Genomic DNA, 23,858 nt, shown 5'->3' on the forward strand with positions numbered 1-23,858 from the left:
CATAGTTCCGATGGTTGAAAAAGTTGAGCTGAATTCCTGCAAGGAGGTCCAGTTGCTCACTGATTACAGCCTGGGGTGCCAGTGAGCTCAGGGGCAGGCAGTCTGCTATGAAGGAAAGTGCTGGGGTGCCTACTGCTTTGGGCCATGAGCCAAGCTCAGGACTCTGAATGAGGAGCCTTGCAGGACTGGAACAGGGACCTTCCCAGAAGGAAATCAATCTTTGTCCATAGTGGCACTGCTCATTATGCTAATAATAAGGCATATATGCCAAGCATTTTCAGACATCCTGTGTCCAGTCCTCACGACCTGTGAGGCAGAGCCTCTTCTTAATCCATTGTACAGAGGAGAACACTGGGGTTTGAAGATATTATTTGTGCAGCTGCCTCAGGCCTGCACTGAGAGTAAAAGAACTGAGATGAGAGCCCCATTCTGGTCCCTTTTGCTTAAAGCTTGCACTCACCCTTCCCATCCATGGATTGTCAAACTGAGGGTTCAGAGATGTTAAAAATACAAGTGAGCTGCAGAACAGGATGATGCACTTAGCTGCTCCCCCATCCTGCTTCACCTGATAGGCATCTGTTGGCTTCTTCAGACCGCATTGCTCGGAACCGCAAGACCATTGTGTGCCCAATGATTGATGTAATTGACCACGACGACTTTCGGTACGAGACACAGGCAGGGGATGCCATGCGGGGAGCCTTTGACTGGGAGATGTACTACAAACGGATCCCGATCCCTCCAGAACTGCAGAAAGCTGACCCAAGTGACCCATTTGAGTAAGTATGAACAACCCTGGCTAGTCCCAGTGGCTACTCAATGACCGCTCCAATACACACACAACTCAGGATCACCATCTTCCCTAAAAGCCCAATGCAGAGGGTCCAGCTTCCCAGCCCCACTTAGTGCCAAGTGTCAGATATCCCCAGCCAGAAGCACCATCCCTCCCAGCTTGTAATGACAACCTCAGCTCATGGCCCACCAGGCTGGTCATCTCCACCTTGCCTACCTCTGCACAGTTTGCCAGGATTGCCAACAGGGGTGAGTGGGTCTCTCATGCTCTCTTCCTCAAGCCTGGCACACAATTGTAACCATCACCATCACCAAGTGCCTGGCCCAGTACTAAGCACATTACACTCTGATCCAATTTAATACCCCACAACTGTATATAGTACAAATTATTATCCATGTTTTCCAGATGGGGACACCAGTGCTCCAAGAGGCGAAGTAATTTGCCCAGGTCACACAGCTATTAAGTGGCAAAGGCTAGGTACAAATGCAGGTCTGTCTGTCTGCCTCTAGAGCCAATTTTCCCATCATTCTGCTATACCCACTTGGAAGTGTTAGGGAAATAACAGTTTGTCCCACAGCAGAAGTTTGCAGGCTGAGGGAGGGTGATGGGCTACACTCATAGCATCCTGGAATGTGAAGGATGGAAGGAACCTACCAATGAAGAACTCAGCCCCTTGCAGATGAAGAACTAAGACTCCAGAAGGAGGAGCTCTGTGAGTGGCTTAGAGAGATAGAGCCCATCCCCTCTCTGGTGCTCCAAGCTCTCCTGCTGTATTCGTTTACTGTGGCTGCTGTGATAAAATACTATAAACTGAGAAGCTTAAAACAGCACAAATTTATACTTAAAACTCTGGAGGTCAGAAGCCTGAAATGAGTCTAACTAGGCTAAAATCATGGTGTCGTCAGAGCTGCTTTCCCTCTGGATGCTTTGGGAAGAGTCCATTTCTCTACCTTTCCCAGCTTCTTGAGGATGCTTACCTTCCTTGGCTCATGGCCCCTGCCTCCAGCTTTAAAACCAGAAGGATACCATCTTCAGATCTCTGTTTCCCTCTCCCAGCTTTCCTTTACACCTATGCTTCCTTCATCATATTTCCTTCTGACTCTGACTTTCCTGCCTCCTTCTTTCACTTATAAGCCTGTGATTACATTAATGACACGTGATTCCATCAGGCTTACCAAGATAATGTCCCCACTTCAAGAGCCTTAACTTTAATCACATCTGCAAAATCTCTTTTGCAGCGTAAGATAACATATTCACAGGTTCTGGGGATTCAGACATGAACATACTTGGGGAGTCACACCTCTCACTACAATTTGGCCCCCAATGAACCACACTTCTCTGTGCCTTACCCTTCCCCCATGAGAAGAAGGGGTGTTGGAAGCTCAGCCATCTTCATGGACATGATGCATACCCAGGGCTCCTGAGAGGAACCCCTAACACTGTGGGCCCTAGGACAGGCTCAGAGGTAGGAAGAGCTGGGCTTCTTTGAGGAAATGAAAGGCGGCTAGGACAATGGACCGGGCGGAGCCAACAGTGGAGGGCAAGAGTAGATTCCATGTCTCCAGCAGCAGGTCAGTCATTTGTGGTCTTCTCTTGGCCACCTTTATCTTAAACACAATCAGTCACTACTATTTGATCCCTTTCTGGTACAAAGATATGATTTAGCCATGATCACGTCATGCAGTCTGCCCCACCTTCCATATACCTCAGCATCAGTCCTCAGTTGGCCTAAATCCTTGTAGAATACCACCACCAGAAGTAACTAACATTTGGCCTACATTGGCAAAGCAATTTCTACTGACATTATTGTGTATGATCCTCACGATAATGTAGGACACTCATATGTAGGTAGAATTACCTTTATTTGACCGATGGAGACCTTGTGGTTCAGAGAAGAAACAAGTCTGGTCCGAGATGACATGATTGCAGAAGCCACTCCAGAAAATGGAATTTTCAGGGTAACCAAGGGAGTAATTAGAACCCCCTTTATTGTTTGAACCTTTGCAATAAGCAGACTCATTAAAAGATACTTAAGAATGGGTCTTGGCCCATCATCATCCTCATTGCACAGTAAGGAAAGGTTAAGATGAGGTCATACAGCTGGCTAGTAGCAAAGGCCCAGCTAGTGTCTTCTGGGCCTTCAGTCTTCTCATCTGGATATTAAAGTGTTTGGCTTCATCCGAGAACACTGGCTCTTGACCCTGACTACACATTGACATCACCTGGGGAGCCTGTAAAAACACCCAGGCTTCCTTCAAAAGCAATTACACTGGAGTCTAGGGGTGAGATGCAGGTATCATCATTTTTTAAAGCTCCCAGGTGTGCTGATGTGTGGCCATGGTTGTCAGCCGCTGGCCTAGATGCTTTCTGAGGGGCCCTCCATCCTCTCCCATGATTCCTCCCAGAAGTCTCTCTTCTGTTTTTTGGTGTTTTTTTTTGACGTGGACAGAACCCTAGAAAGTGGCCATTAGAGAAATCTTGGACATTTTCTGCACAGCTTCCCACCTTCCCACTTGATGGTAGAGTGCCCAGCAAGTGGGCAATCTATAGGCACAGCGTGGTGCAAGGATGTTTAAAACACATGATTTCAATGGCAGACCCGTTTCAGTCACAGTTCATCCACTTACTATAAGAAGATTATATAAAATTTCTGATTTTCAAATATCTCCATCTGAAAAGGAGACTAGCATTAGAGCTTTATGAGAGCTGGAGATGGTGTCAGTAAAGTGAGTGGCACACACTGACCACTCAGAATTGTTGCTGGTATTGCCAAACACAATAGAAATCAGAACAGCCTGGGAGGAGAGGCCTCTCTCTGGAGGCAAAGCCTTGAGTATCCCAAATACCTCCTGACTGATATCCTGCCTATTCTTCACAGCTCCTCAGCCCCTGCCCCTGCTTTGACCCAGGCTGATTTTCATGTGCAAAGCCTTGAGTTCAGTCTCCCATGAAGCACCAGGTCAGAAACACTCTCAGCCTTTCCAAGCAGTAGATTTGTGGCTCCCGCCAAAAAAATCCAGGAGCTCCCCAATCTTCAGAAGACAAAGGGGAGTTGATACTAGTAACACCTTACCTTCTTATAGTATTGGGTACTTTAGAAATAATCTAGCTGTATTAATCCATTCTCAGACTGCCATAAAGAACTGCCTGAGACTGGGTAATTTATGAAGAAAAGATGTTCAATTGACTCACAGTTCCATATGGCTGGGGAGGCCTCAGGAAACTTACAGTCATGGCAGAGGGGGAAGCAAACACATCCTTCTTCACAAGGTGGCAAGAGAGAGAAGTGCTAAGCAAAGAGGGAAAATCCCCTTATGAAACCATCAGATCTCATGAGAACTCACTCACTATCATGAGAGCAGCAGCATGGTAACCCATGATTCAATTACCTCCCACCAGGTCCCTCCCACAACATCTGGGGATTATGGGAACTACAATTTAAGATGAGATTTGATTTATAGTTCATTGGGTCTGCAAGCAAAAAATTAGGACTCGCTGAAAGCTGAGATGATCATCAGCTTTTTTTTTTTTTAGCAATAATTTCAGATTAAGATATATACATTAAAAAGATGTATTGTTATTGCACACTGAATAGACTACATTGTAAATATAACTTAAATGCACTGGAAAAAAAAAAAGATGAGATTTGAGTGGGGATGCAGCAAAACCATATCACTAGCAAGGTGGGATAGAAAATAGAGCTATCACTTCATTGTGTAGATGGGGAACAGGGCTCAAAGAGGTTATATCAGACTGTCCAATATAATACAAGCCACATATGTGATTTTTTTTAAGGTAAAGAGAAACAGGTAAAATTCATCTTAATAATATAAATCTTATTTAAATCAGTATATCTCAAATATTATTTTAACATGTAACCAACACTATAAAAGTATTAATGAGTTTTTTCATATTCTTTTCATCCGAAGTCTTGGAAATCTGGTATGTATCTCACACTCACAGCACATGTCAATTCACACCAGTCGCATTTTAAATGTGGAGTCATCACTGGTGGCCAGTGGCTGCCGTCCTGGGCAGCACAGGGTTAACGGTTAAACACTGCATCTCAGGTCACACAGCAGGTTAAGGAGAGCAGAAATGAGAGTGAGGGTTTGCAATTTCTGACGCCCTATCCTTTGCATGCATCACCTGCTTTTTGAGTGTTCCTGCCTGCCTGGAGGCAGTGTATTGTGGTGGAGAGGGGTGTGGACTGTGGCCTAGGATGGAGATTCACATCTCAGCAGTGCCGCTTCATAGCCGTGGGACCTTGAGCAAGCTCCCTGCCTGCACTCCAGTTGTACATGTGTAAAATGGTGATGATAATGAGGCCTGCCATATGAGGTTGAGGTGAAGAGTAAATTCATTTTATTAATAAATTAGTTCAATACCACACCTGGCATAGTCAAGCCCTCAGTAAATATTTAAGGGGCTCCCCTTTTATAGGAGTCCTGCCTGTGCTGTAAAGGCCCATCTGCTGCTGGAAGGAGGAGCCACTTGGGCAGCTTGTGGGTTGACAAAGGGCTTTTTCCATCAGCCCACTTCCCATGAGCTTGTACTTCTGGGGACCAAGAGGGGGAATGGAGGTTGCTGCTGGAATGTTTGGATTTGAGGGTTTGGAGTTTTCCAGTGGAGCCAGACAAGGATGCAGCCAACTCTCTGATAGATTTTCATACAGCAAACGCTGGTTGGCCCCTACCAGGTGCCAGCCTTGTGCAAGATACCCTGGGGGACGCCGGCAGTCAGCAGCATGGCATTTCCTCTCTTAGCACGGTGCCAGGCGGACTTCCTGTGCCTGTGGGTACTGCATGATTTTTCATCTCTGTGTGCTTGCTGACGTTGTTTTATCCTCCCAGGTGCCTTTCCCTCCCCCAAACTTCCCCTTGTCCAAACCTTAAATGCCACCTCCCCTGAGTCTCATTCCTTGACCCTTGCCCCAGCCACCCTCCTCACCCCAAAACCTGGAAACAGACACAGTCTTTTCAGATTCCTGTAATACTCTGTCTGTGTACCTCCCAGGGTCCCTTATGCCCCCTCTGTCCTGAGGGGGCTGTCCCTGAAGGACTCTGATTTACCTTGAGATTCTTCTAGCACCTGCTTCACAGCTGGCACGTGATGAACAGACTCATGAGAGAATGAATGAATGGAGTTAATCTTATCTCCTAGTTTAACTGAAAGGACAGAGATGGTGACTTCTTCTGTAAACACCACAGCAGAACAAACATCCATGCCAGGCCTACTGAGTAATAATCGTCAAAGGAGCATGTTCAAAAACACAGTCCTAGGCTCCCTCCCACAGGGATTATTTCAGCAGGTCTGAGGTGGGGCCCAGCAAGCTGTATGTTTTTCATCTCTCTAAGAGATTCTACAACATAGACAGGCTTGGAGAGACCCAATTTGGACAATTTAACTAGTGGGAAGACTAATATGTACATATTTATGATGCAGGGCCCATGTGGACAAAGTACTGTGATTTCATTCACAAGTATTCTTAGGTGTTAATTGTGTAAAGGAACTTCAGGTCCCATTTGGTTAAAAGGTAGCTCTTATGCAGGGAAGTTGTAGGCAAGAAGGGCCTTGGATTCCCTAGAAGACACTTGGGCTGCGTTCAGGGAGCAGCATGGAACACCATCACTGGGGGAATGGTGTTATCAGGCTGCATGAGAGCACACGGCCAGGACATCTGCACCTTCACACCATGTTCTTCTCTTGACAGGTCTCCCGTGATGGCTGGTGGACTGTTCGCTGTGGATCGGAAGTGGTTCTGGGAGCTGGGCGGTTATGACCCTGGCTTGGAGATCTGGGGAGGGGAGCAATATGAAATCTCATTCAAGGTGAGCCAGCCCTCCAGACGCCCCCTTCTTGGCACAGCTTCCTGGGTGCCTGTCTCAGAATGTGCCTGAGCTTCTGCCTGAGCTTGGAAAGACTGAAGGCCTCAGGGTTCTGTAGCCCCTCTGCCCATCGGGTGAAGAAGACAGGGGTCATGGGCCATTCCTTGTTGTATGAGAGGTGTGGGAGGTCAAGGGAATACCCTCCAGCAGCCAAAGGATGGTCTTCACCACAGCTCTGTCATTTGCCTGGTGTCTTCTTAAGACGTTGGAATAAGGTCTTGCTTCTTAAGATGGTGGGTCTGAGATTGAGATGTCCAGCAAATCAGCAGTGGGCCAGAGAAGCTAAGAAGGCCAAACAGGACATGTAGGCCTAGAGGAGTGCTCTCAGTCACTTCTCAAGTTTTCCCTTTTGTATCTGTTGCTCTAGGAGTTTGACAAAGACCAGTGAACACAAGCTCCATTTGTAAAGTCACAAAGGCCTGGATTCAGATCCCATCCCCATCATCAGTAGCTTTCTGACTTTGGGCAAGTTAGATGACGTCCCTGAGCTTTCTTTCCTCATCTGAAATCAGGGAATCATAACACTACCTAGCTTACAGAGCTATCGTGAAGATTAAATGAGATAATGTCTAGAAAGTGCTTAACACACAACCTGGGAATGTGACCAGCAATTAATGATTGGTAGAAATTGTTAAAGTTTCAGTGAGTAAATATTTACCGTAACCTACTTGGCCAACTCACGGGCTTGAGAAGCTTTCTGACAGGAGTGGTAAAGGAGTTACTAGTTTACTAGTTTTAATTGATCCTTATCAATTAAAAACTTTTAGCAAATTTTAACTGTGATTATTCTATTTTTGTCACTTATTTAGAATTATTATTCTAAATTCTTCTCTAAAGGCATTTACAATAAACTCTAGTCCAGCATTGCCTTTCATAAAGACTCTAATAAATATAAGTATAAAAAGCAATACAATTAAAAATATACAAATATGTATTCCAGTGTTATTAAAGATCATATTTTTCCAATCTACAACTGATTTTATTACTAAGTATATATTACTATATAGAATCTATAACATCCTCTTAATAATCATATTAAAATATTATATTAAATACAAAAATAGACACCATCCCAAAAAAAACCCCACATCATAATAATGAGAACTAAATTCAATCCAAAACGTACTTTCCAAGAAAAGGCTAAAAAAACACACTGGACCTGATACAGCTACAACTAAAAATTACCAGCCACCAACCTTCCTAAACAAGAGACCTCCTAATTACAGAAGACAATCAACATTAGTCTTATCAACACAGCAGACAATTACTTTATGACCAAAAACTTTATGAGACGAAGTAGCAAATGTAAGAGACCACGTTTGCCCATTTCCCTTTGCCAGGAGAATTTCACAAAGCCCCTGACTTTGTGACACCATGCAGCTCTCTGGAAAGATGTTTTAAAGGCAAAATAGGATAGAATGCCATGTCTCTCGCCTGAGTCACTACACTGCATCAAAGATAAATGACACTAGTCCTTGCCTTTCTCTACTCATAACATTTGACAAGATTAGTAACTATGCTTCTGTAATCTATAACCAGATGTACTCTAACACCCAAACCTTAATGTAATTTTACACATACTAAATCTTCACCACCCATGTATAAACTAAAATACTACATTGGAGGAGTCTGAGAGAACCTTTCTAAAAGCCTCTTCCCAGGCTACAGGCCTTGGTCTATCGTCCTCGATAAGACTTCTAAATAAAACCAACTTTAATCCTTTAAAAGCTTCATTTTTTTTCTTTAGTTGACAGCAGTTAATAAATATTGGCTGAATACTCCAAGCAAGTGTATCCCTGGCCAGAATCAGCCTCCAAGCTCCTAACTGGTTCCTTGGTCTAGAAGACCCCCTTCAGAAAACCCCTCTATGGAGAACAGTGAATGGAGGAAGATTTTCACAAAGGAATTTCTAAAGCAACCCAAAATGATTTCATTCTGTGTGTTTCAAAGACCCATCTACTGATGCTTATCAGGCAATTATGGCAGAACAAATGGCATTTTTCTCCACACAGTTATTTACAATAGACTTGGTAATGAAGCCATATTCGAAGTCTCTCATCTGGGAAGGGAAAGGAGGCTGGCTTACATTTCCATTTGATCCAATTATGTCCGCCACTCTCCAGAGGAAATGAGATGGTGTAATGAGGAGGCTCCTGAGGTTTTCTCCTTCAGCTTTCTCTCTCCTGGCTTGGAGAAGGAGAGTTCCTGGAGCCCAGCAACAGCCCATCTGCCAGGGCAGTGTCTCCCAAGCCCCCATGGAAAGGCTGCCTGCAGGGCGGAGGGGAGCAGGCAAGCCCAATCACCCCTGGCAGCTCCCTGCTGGAATGCGGTGTTCCCTTTCAGCCAGAGCCAGGCATTTACAAAGGACCAAATTCCCTCTGATTCATCTCTGCAAAGATCCCTTTTCTTGGTGACAGAGAGAAGAGCCCAGTCTGAAAGGCATGAGCGTATTTTCAGAAATTAAGATCGATTGACATGTACTGTCAGGGCTGAGGGCTGAGGGCTGATTCCGGACTAGACTGTCTATCCTGATGAGAAAACCCCCCAAAAAGTGTTCCAACAGCTCTGAAATTTCTGGAAGAGCCATTGACTTTCCCTTTCCCTACCTCCTTTCCTCTCTGTCTCTCTCAGCAGAGCAAAGATCTCATGTGGAAATCAGAATCTTCCCAGTTCTAGTGGTTGGACAAGTCTTTAACTCCATAGCCTAGGCTCCAACTAGCTTCATGAGCTGGCCCTGCTGATCTCTCCTTCCCCCTTTTCCTCTTATCCATTGCATTTGTCTGGATTCTTGCTTACAGATACCCAAAACCATAGTCAATCTGATTTAAGCAAAAACCAGAATTGATAGGCTCACACCATTGAAATTCCAGGGTAGACCCTAAGGCCGGGCCAGATGCAGGGACTGAGCCATCTCACTCAGGCTAGGTCTCTCTCAATGCCTAGGCCCTACTTGTATCTGAGTGGGCTTCCCTTCAGGTGGGCTTTTTCTCATGGAGATCTTCAGCAGCCCATGGAAAGAGAGTCCCTCTTCCCATCGTCTCATATAAGTCCTCAGGTTGAGTCTCATTGGCCTGCTGGTCCCATCCGTGAACAACACTGCAATTGGTCACCTGCAGTCACATGCCCATCCTGGAGCCAGGAAGATGGGGATGGGCTAGTTACCCAAAGGAAGGTCCAGGTGCTGTGCCCAGAAGGGAGAATGGATGTGGGGTAGGGCAAACCACAGATGTCTACCTTAACTGGCAAGACAAGACTGCATGTAAGACCCAGGCTTATGGGCCAGCCCCCATCTGCAGGCCCACACTGTCCATGCCTGAAATGACTTTCCTTAGTCTGGCCAACCCACACTCATCCTTCCAATCTCATCTCATGTAGGTGGCTCCCCATGCTGCCTGGGAACTGCCCCACGTTGCACTCCCATAACATGCTCCCTGGAGGCAGGAAGAAGGTTTTGTTCACCTCTCAGTCCCCAGCCTCTGGCCCACATCAGTGTTTTCAGTAACTGTTAGTGTGTTACCGGCATCACTCCAACTGATAAACCTCCTTGGCACTGCCCTTCCCAGACTTAAGAGGCCATCTTTGGACAATGGCGTATGGTGGGAAAGATGCTGAGCAAGGAGGCTCTCCTTCCGTCTAGGACCCTGGGCCAGTTGTTTGACCTCCAGGCCTCACATCCCAGATGGCCCTGATACAGTTTTCCTTCCTACCCCACAAGATAGGATAAAATGAGATGCTGTGGGGAAAGGCCTCTGACATACACAGATATGAGAGGTTGTTTGGATTAGGGGTGGTGGCAGCAGTATGAGCAGAAAGGAAACTGCACAGTGTCCCCAGGAGGCCACGGTTAGGATATCTCCAAATATGAGATACAGGAGAGAGAGTATCCAAGCAGAACAATGTGACCAAACTAGAGTGAGAAAAATGTAGGCTTTGGGGCAATGTAAGTGGCTGTATCTTTTGTGAGTAGCAATTTAGCAAAATCCATTACATTTCAGAACAAGTACATTCTTTGACCTGAAATACCATGCCCAGGAGTTTATATAAGAGAGACAGTGATGAGCAAATATTTATTTGCTGAAGTGTTACTTACCATAGCAGAAGACTGAAAATGACCCAAATGCATGTCCTTTGGGGATATATAAGTTAGAGCATATCTAAACAATAAAATATTACATAAAATAAGTTAGAGATCTCAAAAAAACAATTTTTTTTGGACAGGATCTCACCCTGTTGCCCAGATTGGAGGGCAGTGACATAATCAGAGCTCACTACAGCCGCAACACCCCAGGGTTCAAGCAGTCCTCCCATTTCAGCCTCCCAAGTAGCTGGGACTATAGGTGTACACCACCACTCCCAGCTAATTTTTTAGTATTTTGTAATGACAGGGTCTCTATATGTTGCCCAGGCTGGTCTCGAACTCCTGGCCTCAAGCAGTCTTCCTGCGTCGGCCTCCCAAAATGCTGAGATTACAGATATGAGCCACTGCACCCAGCCTATCTCACTTCTGAAAATGACTCACAATGACATTAAGCCTTCCTGTCCCTAGTGGCCATTAGAGTGGGAGGGCTTCAAAGTATAGCTGTCTCTTTTTACCTAATGTGTGTCTGTAACATTGAATGTGTTCATCATAAGTACATATTACTTTTGGCTGGGTGCGGTGGTTCACACCTGTAATCCCATCGCTTTGAGAGGCCAAGGTGGGTGGATCACCTGAGACCAGGAGTTCAAGACTAGCCTGGCCAACGTGGCAAAACCCCATCGCTACAAAAAAAAAAAAAAATTGCCAGGCGTGGTGGCACATGCCTGTAATCCCAGCTACTCAGGAGGCTGAGGAAGGAAAATCACTTGAACCCAAGAGGTAGAGGTTGCAGTGAGACAAGATCGCACCACTGCACCCCAGCCTGTGCAACAGCAGCGAGACTAGTCACTGCTAGGCATAAGCCACTGCACCTGGCTCCTTCTCAGTCATGGGAGGTCAAGGCAGGAGTATTGCTTGAGCCCAAAAGTTCAAGACAAGCTTTGGGCAACACATTGAGACTTCATTTCTACAAAACAAATTTTTTTAATTAGCTGAGCATGGTGGTGCACTCCATGCCTATAGTCCCAGCTCATGGGAGGCTAAGGTAGAAGGATTCCTTGAGCCTGGGAGGTCAAGGCTGCAGTGAGCCATGTTCATGACACTGCACTCCAGCCTGGGTGATAGAGTGAGAACCTGTCTCAAAGGAAAAAAAAGAAGAAGAAAGGAAAATGTTGTGTTCTCGGCACTCCCAGCCTACCCCTATCCATATACATCCCAGCACATTGTTTGGGCCATTTGCAAGCTCAGAGATGAGATTCTGCACACAGCAGCAGTGTGGAGACTCCCAAGGAAGGCCTGAGGCCCCCAAGAGCAATTTGCAGGGTCTCCTCCAGGAGGCAGAGGTGGGCCCCACCGTCCTTGGTGAGATGCGGATGGGCATGAGGGTTCCATGAAGCAGGCTTGCAGGAGCCAACGGAGTGATGGAAAGCCATGTGGGGGGATGAGGGGAGGACATCCTCCCCTTGCAGAAGTCGGGAAGGTCTTTAAGCCTTGTTCTGCGAGGAAAATCCATTCTCTGGGTAAAGGAATGAAGACTCAGGAGACTGGGGTTCGCTTTGTGTAAAACTGATATGGTTGCTGAAAGGCTAGCCTAGTACCAGGCTATCTGAACAGATTAAAAAAAAAAAAAAACTCTGATTTTTTTTTTTCCATAAAACTCAGTGTTGTCAAGAGGACTAAGTGAAACAGGCATGTGAAAAGAAGGCAGGACACATCCAGAAGCTGGGCAAGGGTGACATTGGGATATGATATGCCCAGAGCAGTTACGTGACTGGGCAGGTCCCTCCGCTTGAAGGTGGCAGTGCCAGGGCTAAATCCCAGATGCCCTGGCTTCAAGCCCAGTGCTCATCTCATTCCGCCTGGTGGGAGGAGTAGAGAAAAGGTAGATCCACTCTAGAGAGGGGCCACTGTTACAGGAAGGGCCCAGAGGTCAGGACCAACACTGAAAGGGGTTAAGTTGCCACCTGGGAGGGAGAAATGATTGCCAAAGGCCAGCCCAAGCACCAGAAGGAGATCCAGGGCCCATCGGGCACCTGTATGGCAATGCATTTCCCCATCCTTTTTCCTGCCCCTACCGGCACCCTCTGCCTCGGATAGCTGCAGCATGGCTACCAGGAACCTGGTCCTCATTTCTTCCTTCCCTGTGTTATCTAAGATTGCTGGGAATATGCAGCATTTTCCTCCTGGGGTCACATACACCCAGCTTTTGCAAGAGCTGTCTGCTGGAAACAGGGCGGGCATTTTGCTCGTGATTCTCAGCAAGCCTTTTGAAATTCCATGAGTGTCCCTGCCTGTGGAGCTGGCTTCTCCCACCGCTCCTCCAAGGAGACAGCTCAAAGGCCCAAGGGTCGCCTGTTTGTATGTTACTCCCTAACCAGTGCACACCTACCTCTTAGTGCCTTGGTTCTTTCATCCCTAAAAATGGTAATAGAATAACTTCTTCAAAAGTTTGTTGTAAGAACTAAATGGGACAACACATTTATTTGGCCTAGAGCCAGCCAAAGAGGAGACACTTCAAAAGCGGCAGCTGTTCCGACCATACCCTCAGGTAAGGAGGCAGAACAGCACGGTATTATGTACATGAGCATCAGCATCAAAACTGCTTGGGTTCTAGTGCAAATTCAAAGAGCTAGCTGCTGTGTGACCTTGGGAAAGTGACTTAACCTCTCCTCTATATTATTTAGAAGATAGAATAATCTTTACTTCATAGTGCAGTTGTGAGCATGCTAGTAGTCAAAATATATTAAAAGCTTAGCTCAGTACCTGGAGCATAATAAATGATCACTAAATGATAGCTGTTCTTGTCAGCATGGTTATGGTTATTGTGATCAGGCTGTGGTTGCAGGAAGACAAGAGTGAAAAGAGGCTGGCCAGACAGGTCAAAAGGCCTTGGCTCTGGGCCCAGTTCTGGAGCAAACTCTCTGTGAGACCTTGGATGCATCTGCCCTTTCTCTTGAACTCTTATTTCCCCATCTACAAAGGGGCACTAATAGTCCCAAATTCACAGGGCTATAGTGTGAACTGGCAGGCAGAATCACCTGAGAGGTTGTCACCACTCCAGTATGCTGTGGCTCTCAAAGTGTGATCCCTGCATGAGCAGCATTGGCATCACCTGGGAGCTTGTTAGACATGCAAATGCTCCACCCCAGGCTGCTGAGTCAGACGCAGCCTCCGAGCCCAGCCAGCTGTGTTTAACATGCCAGCCAGGTGATTCCGATGCGGCTCAAGGTTCTAATGAATCGGTGGGAGGTTGTGCAGAGAGGATGCTCAGGCGTGGGTGTGGAAGGACAGAGTAAATGGGCAGGTTGGTTGGCAGGTTGGCCAACAAGCTCCAGCACCTTCACCCAGCTTTCAAGACTGTATATCATTGGTCTACCCTTGGCAGCTCGTTTCTGTTCCATTTCTTCCAGCACAGTTTTTAGAGCAAACCTGACCAATGACCAGATGATGTATGGATGGATGAATGAATGAATTAGATAATTAATATTTGTTTGGGGTTTCAAAGTCACAGAAGGAAAAATTCATGAGCCTCCTGGGGCAGAAAAGTGAGTGCATTGCAGCTAGCTGTCAGCAGCGTCCACAGAGGGAGTCCAGGGGAAGAGGAGAGGGTAGAAGGTGATAGATGGGAGCAGGTGGCAGAGGGCCTGATTGCAAACCAAGGGTAACCCCTGTGTTCTGCAGGCAGTACAAGTGCTGTTAGGGATCTTTGAGGAAGACCTTGATAGGGTCGGTCCAGATACTAGGAAGGCACAGTCTCCGTGGAGCTCTCAGATCTGCCTGGTTCTGGTGGACCCACCCCTGGGTTCCATTCTGGGTTCTGCCATTTATGCACTGAGGAACCCTGGGTGAAGTGTTAAGTAAACCTCCGTTTCCTCACATGTAAAAGGATATGATCGTGCCTCCCTCACTGGGATGCTGTGAGATTGCTGTATTTCCAAATCTGAGTCAAAACCTAATGTAAAGTAACCATTCCCCCTTGTTGGGGAAGTAGCTAACTATAAACACTTAGGGATATTGTTGAAATAGTCATATATTTAACTTATTAATTTAGATGCACATATGTTTAAAACCATATAATATAAAAATACTAGGCCAGGTGCAGTGGCTCATACCTGTAATTCCAACACTTTGGGAGGCTAACGTGGGTGGATCACCTGAGGTCAGGAGTTTGAGATCAGCCTGGCCAACATGGGGAAGCCCAGTCTCTACTAAAAATACGAAAATTAGCCTGGCATGCTGGTGGGCTCTTGTAATGCCAGCTACTCGGGAGGCTAAGCCTTGAACCCACAAGGCGGAGGTTGCGGTGAGCTGAGATTGTGCCACTGCACTCCATCCTGGGTGACAGAGCAAGACTCCATCTCAAAAAAAAAAAAAAAAAAAATATATATATATATATACAGTTTATATTTAGAAGTAAATTTAAAACTAAAGTTGTAGGCCGGGCGTGGTGGCTCACACCTGTAATCCCAGCACTTTGGAAGGCCAAGGCGGGTGGATCACGAGGTCAAGAGATCGAGACCATCCTGGTCAACATGGTGAAACCCCGTCTCTACTAAAAATACAAAAAATTAGTTGGGCATGGTGGCATGTGCCTGTAATCCCAGCTACTCAGGAGGCTGAGGCAGGAGAATTGCCTGAACCCAGGAGGCGGAGGTTGCGGTGAGCCAAGATCGCGCCATTGCACTCCAGCCTGGGTAACAAGAGCGAAACTCCATCTCAAAAAAAAAAAAAAAAACTAAAGTTGTTTTCTACTGTTTTTTTTTTTTGTTTTGTTTTTTTTACCAACTGCATCCAGTAACCATCTAAAACCAGCAAGACTGAGGTTGTGCTTTCATGGTGATGATACTTCTTGAAACAGTATCTTGTTGAAAACAAACTAATGCATTTAAAACAACATGAGTTTCTTTTCAGTGGGGATTGTGTGGCTTTCATGCAATACCCCCCACCAGTAGTGATGGGCCACGTGCCCACACACCATATGGATGGCTCACAGTGTCCTCTGACCTTCTACATTACCTCATTTTAGCCTCACCACAGCCCTAAGGAGGTAGGAACTATAATTTTTCCCATTTTTCAGAGGAGGAAACTGAGGCTTTCAGATTTGTAAAACTTGCTTGACAGCCTGGGTGAGACCTCGGTTCTAATTCCAGAATCAAGCTCCTAACCGCTACCCTATGTGCCTCCTAAGCACACAGTGAATGCCAAATGATTGGTGGTAATTATTATTATAGTCTTTCCCCCAAGGGCAACTGATTAGGGTTTGAGCTTCATATGGGTCCTCAGCTGAGATGCCAACAGCAAAAGCCATGGCTGGCTGCCAGTCTTTTCCTTATCTCTGGGTAGGCCGGGTGCCGTGCCATTCCTGGTTGGCTTCCAGGCAGCCATTTCCTCGACAGAGAGAGGTTCTGCCCCAGCGTCTGCCCTCTCAGGTTACCCTCATGGACGGGCCCTTCCACTGCACTCTCTCTGGATCCCATTGTGTTTTCCCAATGCACATCACCACTCGTTTCTTTCCCCCCTCAGTTTAGGAGATAAGAGAGAGTAATTGTCTTTTATAGACACTGTAATGAAGACTGTCATCACACAAAAGAAGTTTGCTAATAAAATAAATCAAAGCAGCAATGAAAATGAATGGGGAACAGGCTTTCACAATTAGATTTGTACTTGTCTAGAGGCATGATGCTTCTAGTGAGAAGACTTCCGCAGGGGCAGTGAAAGGGGCCTGGAAACAAGCTGGCATGGTATGTTTGGGAACTGCTGTGCTGGGAGCTCCTGTGGTGGAGCAGCAAGGGACCCAGAGCAGACAGCTGCATCCCCCCTACAGGGGTGGGAGTTAAATGGGCAGGGCAGGGAGAAAACTGACAGCAACACAAGGAGAGAGACTGCAAAATGTCATCCCATTGGCCTGTATTTGTCCCCATCTCGAACAAGATGGGTTCCCGGTCCAACATGATCCAGCTGCTGCCATCCCTGGAGCTCCCCTTCTCTCTGCCCCCAGCTGGACTCTGTTCCTGCCTCTTGGGTGAGAGGACAGTGCTCTTGGGTAGCCAGGCTCCAAATCGTATACAGTGACCCTGCCCCACCCCACCTGGCCCTGTGGGCTAGGGATGAAGACAGCAGGAACAAAGGACCTTTTAGGAGCCAGGTGGAAGAGCAGCCCTTCTAGAGCCCCTGAACTAATCAAGATGTGAAGCCCAATCCCCATGACCTCATCGAGCAGTTTCCACTGAAAAGAGCACTTTTGCACAGAATCAGGTTGTAGATGTCCCCATTCCTACCTCCCATTCCACAAATAAGAGAATATGGTAGCAAGATTAATAATAATGTCATTCGCTTGGTCACTTGCAGGTTTTGCCACCAGGTTAGTTAAGAAAAAAATACTTCCTCTCTTTGCACCTCAGTTTCTCCATTTGGAAAAGCAGGCCATAGTGTGAAAACACATGATGTTGTTGGGCAGAGGGCGAGCGCTCTGTAACTTCAGGGTGGTGGTATTTCTCATTCTTCTGCAAGTAGAAATGACTGATGTTCATCCGGTTCTCTAAGAGCCAGGCACCAAGAGCCTTTCACAGGCTGTCTTGTGCCACCCGAACAGCCATCATCATCCCCACATCACAGATGAGGAGAGTGAGGCTCCCAGGTTCAGTGACCTGCAGGAGGTCCCATAGTGGGCATTGGTGGTGTGAGGATTGGCGTAAGGGGAGTCAGGCTGCTGTGTCTGCGGTGTCTGTCTGGGTCTTGGTTGGTCACTGCCTCTGCTGTGAAGGAAGGGAGGGGTCTAAAGATACAAAGGACAAGTGACCTGGGCCATGAGCAGAACCTCAGGGCCTGGGATCTGTGGCCAGCACCCTACCCCAGCAGGTGCTTGGAAGGAGAGTCCCCTCCTGTCTTGGGATCCTGTCTCTCCATGGCAGTGTTGAGAGTTGTTTGTCAAAAGAGGGAGGTGAGCAAGCCAGGAGCATGATGGCAATGCTCCCTCCGACCTCCTATATCTGTCCCACTTCACCCCAGACAAACCCAGCCAGGATCTGGCCGGAAAGATGGAAATGGTGCCTTCTGCCTGAGAAACAAGGAAACCTCAGGCTCCCTGCTGATGACTTATATTGTTGGCAGAATTACTGAAAGCAAAAAAGACAGTGAATCCTTGGAGCCGGTGACTGAAGAATGGATGACAAAATGAGTGTCTTTCTCTTTAGTCAAGTCCCTATGCCCAACTTTGAATCAGTCTTGATTCGCCTCCTCCTTCATGACTGAGCACCTCTTACAGGCAAAGCACTGTGCTAGGCACTTGGGGCCCAGTGGCAAATACATGAGATGAGACCCCTGCCAGTGCTGGCCCTGAGTCTAGTGGGGCACAGAGGGGTTGGTAAGGGCTCTTATGTTAAAAGTGACAGAAAGCCTAGGCGTGGTGGCTTATGCCTGTAATCTTAGCACTTTGGGAGGCCGAGGTGGGAGGATTGCTTGAGCCCAGGAGTTCGAGACCAGTGTGGGGAACATAGGGAGACCCCCATGTCTACACACACAAAAAAAATATCCAGGCATGGTGGCACACATCTGTGGTCCCAGCTACTTGGGAGGCTGAGGTAGGAGGGTCACTTAAGCCCATGAGGTCAAGGCTGCAGTAGACAGTGATTGTGACACCATACTCCAGCCTATGTGACAGAGGAAAACCCTGTCTCAAAAATACATAAATAAAATCAAAAATGACAAAATCATCTTAAACTAGCTGTAGCAAAGAAAAGGCACGGTGGGGGTGGCAGGTGGGAGGCTGGCTTCAACAGGCCTGCTTCCAGGTGCTCAAACAGGTGTCTCTTTCCCTCTCTTGGGACTGCCCTACTCAGCCCTTGCTGCATTCATGGACAGGCCTTCCCTTACTGTGTGGTGTGGACGTGATCGCTGGCAGCTGCTGTGCATTGTCCCCTTTGCTCTCCACCCTAGAGAAAGTGTGTGGCCATCATATCAAGCACCAGCATGTGTGGTGACCATTAAATATACCCCATGGCCCTGCCCTATACCAGCTTCAGAGCCCAGGACATTGGGTGCTCCAGCTGGCCATCCTGGGTCACAGGCCCCAGGTGGAGCAGTTGGGAGGACAGTCCCCAGTAGGGAGAAGGTGCACTGATAGGCAAAAACAACAGATGCCCATGACAGGGAGGCTAGACCTGGGATGTAATCCTGTGAATAATTAATATTGCACTTCTGGTAAAAGCAATGAAACAAGGTGCCATGTGTAAGTATAAAAGGGTAAGAAGCCCCTGAGGAGGTGGCTCTTAAGGGGACCTGAAGGATGAGTAGGAGGTAGGCAGGCAGAGGGAGGAGTCTATGGGAGGACTCAATGGGTGTGATGAGCAAGAGGTGAGTGGGTTGAGGTGAGGGTGGAGGATTGCTCAGGGCCCTTGGTGAGGCCAGAGGACATTCTGAAGTGATGGGCGTGGCCTGCACTAGGTTGCTCCTAAAGGACCCAGGGTTGAAGCCGCTTCAGCTGAACAGATGTTTGTCTTCCTGAGGGTAGTTCACATTGTGAGTCGGCCACCAGCATCATGTCCTGGCCAGGGAAGCCATGGAGTCAACCCACTGACCAAACCCTCCAGACATCCCGGGTATATGAGGGCATCTTGAACGCCTCAAGCTTCCCGACATATCAGGGCCACCCTGGTCCCTCAGGAATCTTCAGGCTGATGGCCAGCATAATTGGGGCCAAAGAAACCAGAGGTCACAGCGAAGAGTAGGATTTGGAAATTTGTCATCCACCTGCATAAAGTTAGGTGCCTCTGCCAGGCAGAGCTGAACACACAGCCTCATTAGCTAATGCGAGTTTAATATGAAGACAAGGAGCTGGATGCCGGCCTGGTCAGCTGCCCAGGAGACATTCAGAAATAGAGCATGGTTAAGGTGTCCTACCTGTTCAGCGCCACTGCACCACCTGGAAGGCAGGGGGCAGCCCAACAGCAACCTGGGCAGTATCTGCCAGACAAAAGCATCACTTCCACATCAATCACTTTGTATAAAGGAAGAGTTATTGTTATGGGATGCTGGCGCCTGATCAATATCTCCTGCTTTGAAAATAAACTTCTTGGCTTGGCCTTGACATTAATCTGCCATCAGGAGCCCATTATCTCGAGACCAATGTTCTGTTCTATTGACTCGCTGGACTTTTTTTTCTCCCCCAAGATCAGAATATAATTGCATTTCTCCAGGCAGCACTTCCACTAATTGCAGCCCGGTGCATATCCCCTCTCGGGAGGGCCAGAGTACATCAGGGCTGGGGATGGAGTAGCAGGAAGTACTGGGAGACAAAGGACCTTTTAGGAGCCAGTGGAAGAGCAGCCCTTCTAGAGCCCCTGAATTAATCAAGATGTGAAGCCCAATCCCCGCAACCTCATCAAGCAGTTCCAACTGAAAAGAGCACTTTTGCACAGAATCTGGGTTGCAGATGTCCCCATTCCACAAATGAGAGAATATGGTAGCAAGATTAATAATAATATCCTGAATCCAGCTGTGTCCCCACCATTGCTGCAGCGCCCCTCACCCAGCGCCAGGACAGCTTCGTATCAGAACAGCTTCAAGAGACTCCCAGGCCTGCCACTTCAGGCCCTTCTCCACCCCACAGGCAGAGCCATCTTTGTAAGATGTAACTGGGTTGTGTGTCTCCCTCTCTGAAGACCAGTGAAGACTCCTTGTTCTGCCAGTGAGGCCCCTGCTGCCTCTCTGGCCTCCCCTCCCATCTGTCTTCCCCTTTCTCCCTCTGCTCCTGCCTGGCTCTCTTTTTGATTACACCAAGTTTGGCCCTGCCAAAATCCTTTGCGCTTTCTCTTCTCTCACCTGTTCTCTCGCCTTTACTTTTACCTGCTCGGTTCTACCTCAAACATCCCCTCCGAAGTGAGGCTTTCCCTGACTGGGGAGCATAAAGTAGCATGCCTCACATCCCATACACCCCCACAACGAGTCTACGCAATGGCCCTGCTCTGCCATCGCCACCTGAAACCATCTCCCATGTTAGCTACCTGTGCCAGAATCCATCTTAACGCAACACACAGTTAATGACAGCCAGGCTTCGCTAGGCCAGGGATTTAGGGGTGGCTTTGTTGGATAGCTCCACCTTGGGTCTCACATAGGGAAACAGTCAGGCTATGAGCCAGGGCCGCAGTCATCTGCAGGCTTGACTGTGGCCACCACCTCCACTTCTCAGGTGGCTCACTGACCTGGTTGGCAAGTTAGTGCTGTGGGCAGGAGGCCTCAGCTCTCACCTCATAGACCTCTCCATAGCACAACTTGGGTGTCCTCAAATACGGCAGCTGGCTCCCCCAAAGCCAGTAGTCCCACAGGGAAAGGTAGAAGCCATGGCATCTTCATAACCATCATTTCTGCAGTATCCTGTGGGTTACACAGGTCAGTCCTCATGTGACTCAATGGGAGGCATCTACACAGGGGCACAAACACTAGGAGGCAGGGAGTGTGAGGCCACCTCGGAGGCTGGGGCCTCGGCTGACGGATTCATTGCTGTGTCCTGAGTATGCACCAGGTCTTGTGCTAAGCCCTTTTACACACAGTATCTCATCTTCCAGTCCTGCCTCCTCTATTCCCTTACAGGAAACTGAGCCCCAGAGAAGTTAAGTACCTTAAGTCATAAAATGGGTAAGTGGCTAAGCCAGGATTCGAACCCAGGCCTGCCAAGGAGGGTCTGTGTAGGCTGGGCCCCTCAGTGGGTGTGAGTCAGTATTGACTGTACATGTTAAGATTTCCAAATTGCTGTCAGACCAGCAGGCAAACTTAGGAGCTCGCTGTGATGTCAGATACTCCTCCCTGGGAGAGGGACACAAGGAGAACCATCAGATCCCACACTGTGGCAAGACCCAGCTGCACGGCCTAGCAAGCCAGACTCAGAGAAGGCAAGGCAGGGAGGCTGACCGAACTGCTCAGGAAGACCCAGCCAGAGGCCCAGATCCAGGAGGAAAACAAATGCGCATCTGTAAATCTGTGGAACCTGTGTGCCCCCTTGACTCCTCATACTGTGGCTGATACCACTTTGTGATCACCATGGTCTTTCTCACTGATCCTCCAGTACCACCCTAGAATTCTCAACACACCACTCCATAGTGGATTAGAGCTCAGACTCTGGAGTCAGCTAAAACAGGGTTTAAATTCTGGCTCCATCACTTACTCTGTGACCCTAGACACATTTCTTAGCCTCTCTGAGCCTCCGTTGCAGCATCTGTAAGATGGAGCTGTTACTACCTACTTTATAGGTCTTCTGATGAGGCTTTAGTGTGGTTGTGCATGTGACCATCTTAGCATAGCATTTGGCAATGGTAAGCAGTCAGTGCTGTCAGCTGTTTGTACTGCCGTTACTATATTACTGCGTTTCCCCACGTCATTAGCTCTGTGATCCAGGCTTCAGCAGACAGTCCAGGTTGATGCTTTTGCTGAGTGCACTAAGGGGTGCTGGCCTAATGGGATGGTGAACTGGAAGCAGAAACGTCATCATCTCTCCCTTTCTTGCCACACAGGTGTGGATGTGTGGGGGCCGCATGGAGGACATCCCCTGCTCCAGGGTGGGCCATATCTACAGGAAGTATGTGCCCTACAAGGTCCCTGCCGGAGTCAGCCTGGCCCGGGTAAGGTGGTGGCTTTCCTGAGGGGCGAGAAGGGGTTGGCCTAGGACCATCAGCTGCACTGAGGCCTCCTGGGGGCCCTGGACTGTGTTGTGTGATCCCTGGGTTTGAGGATGTGCCCCCATTCTCCAGGTGGAATCCAATTTAAAAGAGCTTCCTTAAATCCTTACCCTTCATTGGCTGTGTGACCTGAACCTTAGCTCCTCTGAACCTGTTTCCTTCTTTGCTTAAAGATAGCTAATTCTTTCCAACTCTCAGCATTGCCAGGAGAATTCAGGAGATGATACTGTTTCCCAAAGTGTGACAGATGAGATGGTCTTAGGCAGCAGACGCAGGAAGTTTTCTGGTTCATGTGTTTAATGTGGATTCTAAATTAATGTGTATTCGTGTAGCTAACTTGTAATTTCACAGATATTATTACTTAGTGCAAAGCTAGTGCAGGTGCAAAGTTAGACCAGAGGTGATGGAAAGAAACGTTAGGTAAATATTAACACAGGTGGTGTGTTGTGTTGGAAAAGCCTGCGTATTAAGTTTCTGGAGGGGAGGTGGGGTTCATAAATGTCAGTACTGTATCTTTCTCTTCTCCCTACCCCTGTCCACTCTCACAGTCAAAACCTCTGCATGTCAAACTGTTTCATTGCCTTAAAATGGTTTGTATCAATCATTGCTTCAATTAAATTGGCCACTGACTGCTAATGGAAATCTGTTAGCCAGAGTTTGTTTTTGTTTTTGATATTAAATGTATTGAAAAACTAAATAAATCCAGGTGACCACAAAAGAAAAACGAAGAGGAGGGAGGGTCCCCAGAGGAGGAAAGAGCCTCCGGGAGGTTTGCAGGGAAGCTGGAAAGGGCCCGGCACAGCCTTCCCTCTGCAGAGCCTGTGAGCCCTGCTGGCCGGGTTGGCTTTAGACCGCACTGCCTCCTTCTGTCCAGGGCACTGCCTCCTCCCTCGTCACCTGACAGTCTCGACGTGCAGAATTGTAGCCCCCGGGGTCCTGGAAGAGCCTTGTCCTGTGACTTACAAGGAAAGCTGAGAGGCTCAAAGAGGCCGCGCGTCTCCCCGAGCGCCGTCCGTGCGTGGAAGCTGGGCTCTGGGAAGTGTCAGGGGCCGCGTGGAGGGAAAGGAGAGCCGGCAGTGCCCTCCAGTGGCAGCAGAGCCTAACGACGCCCTCACCAGCCATCCGCGGTACCCACAGCCCCACCCGACGCGGGGGGTGGGTTCTAGGTTCAGCCCCTTGAAGCAGGAATCGCGTTCTTCTAAAGGCCATTCGGCGATCCCTGAGGAAGGTGCCAGGCAGGCAAAGAGCACATGCTTTCTCGGTCCGCCCAAGACTGCGACTCTTCTGGCCACAAGGGACCATGGGGACACTCCGACTCCAGACCAGGAGCAACCCCAAAGCATTCTTTTCCTCTGCAGAGCTGTTATTGATAAGGGCCACCTAAAAATAAAAATAGCCGGGCACGGGGGTGTGTGCCTGTGGTCCCAGCTACT

General features: G+C 48.0%; 1 protein-coding gene across 2 annotated transcripts in view; it reads left to right on the forward strand.

The window, feature by feature from the left end:
* Nucleotides 1–23,858, forward strand: part of GALNT10 (polypeptide N-acetylgalactosaminyltransferase 10) — a 222,595-nt gene that overhangs the window by 181,879 nt on the left and 16,858 nt on the right. For both annotated transcript variants that reach the window (XM_032263772.1, XM_032263773.1), the window contains 3 exons: nucleotides 593–776; nucleotides 6,504–6,621; nucleotides 22,261–22,368. In XM_032263772.1, the coding sequence (XP_032119663.1) occupies nucleotides 593–776; nucleotides 6,504–6,621; nucleotides 22,261–22,368 (410 nt within the window). The remainder of the gene's footprint in view (nucleotides 1–592; nucleotides 777–6,503; nucleotides 6,622–22,260; nucleotides 22,369–23,858) is intronic.

The sequence above is a fragment of the Sapajus apella genome, unplaced genomic scaffold, assembly GCF_009761245.1.
Source record: "Sapajus apella isolate SASKATOON/1434 unplaced genomic scaffold, GSC_monkey_1.0 scaffold138, whole genome shotgun sequence".
Lineage (NCBI taxonomy): Eukaryota > Metazoa > Chordata > Mammalia > Primates > Cebidae > Sapajus > Sapajus apella.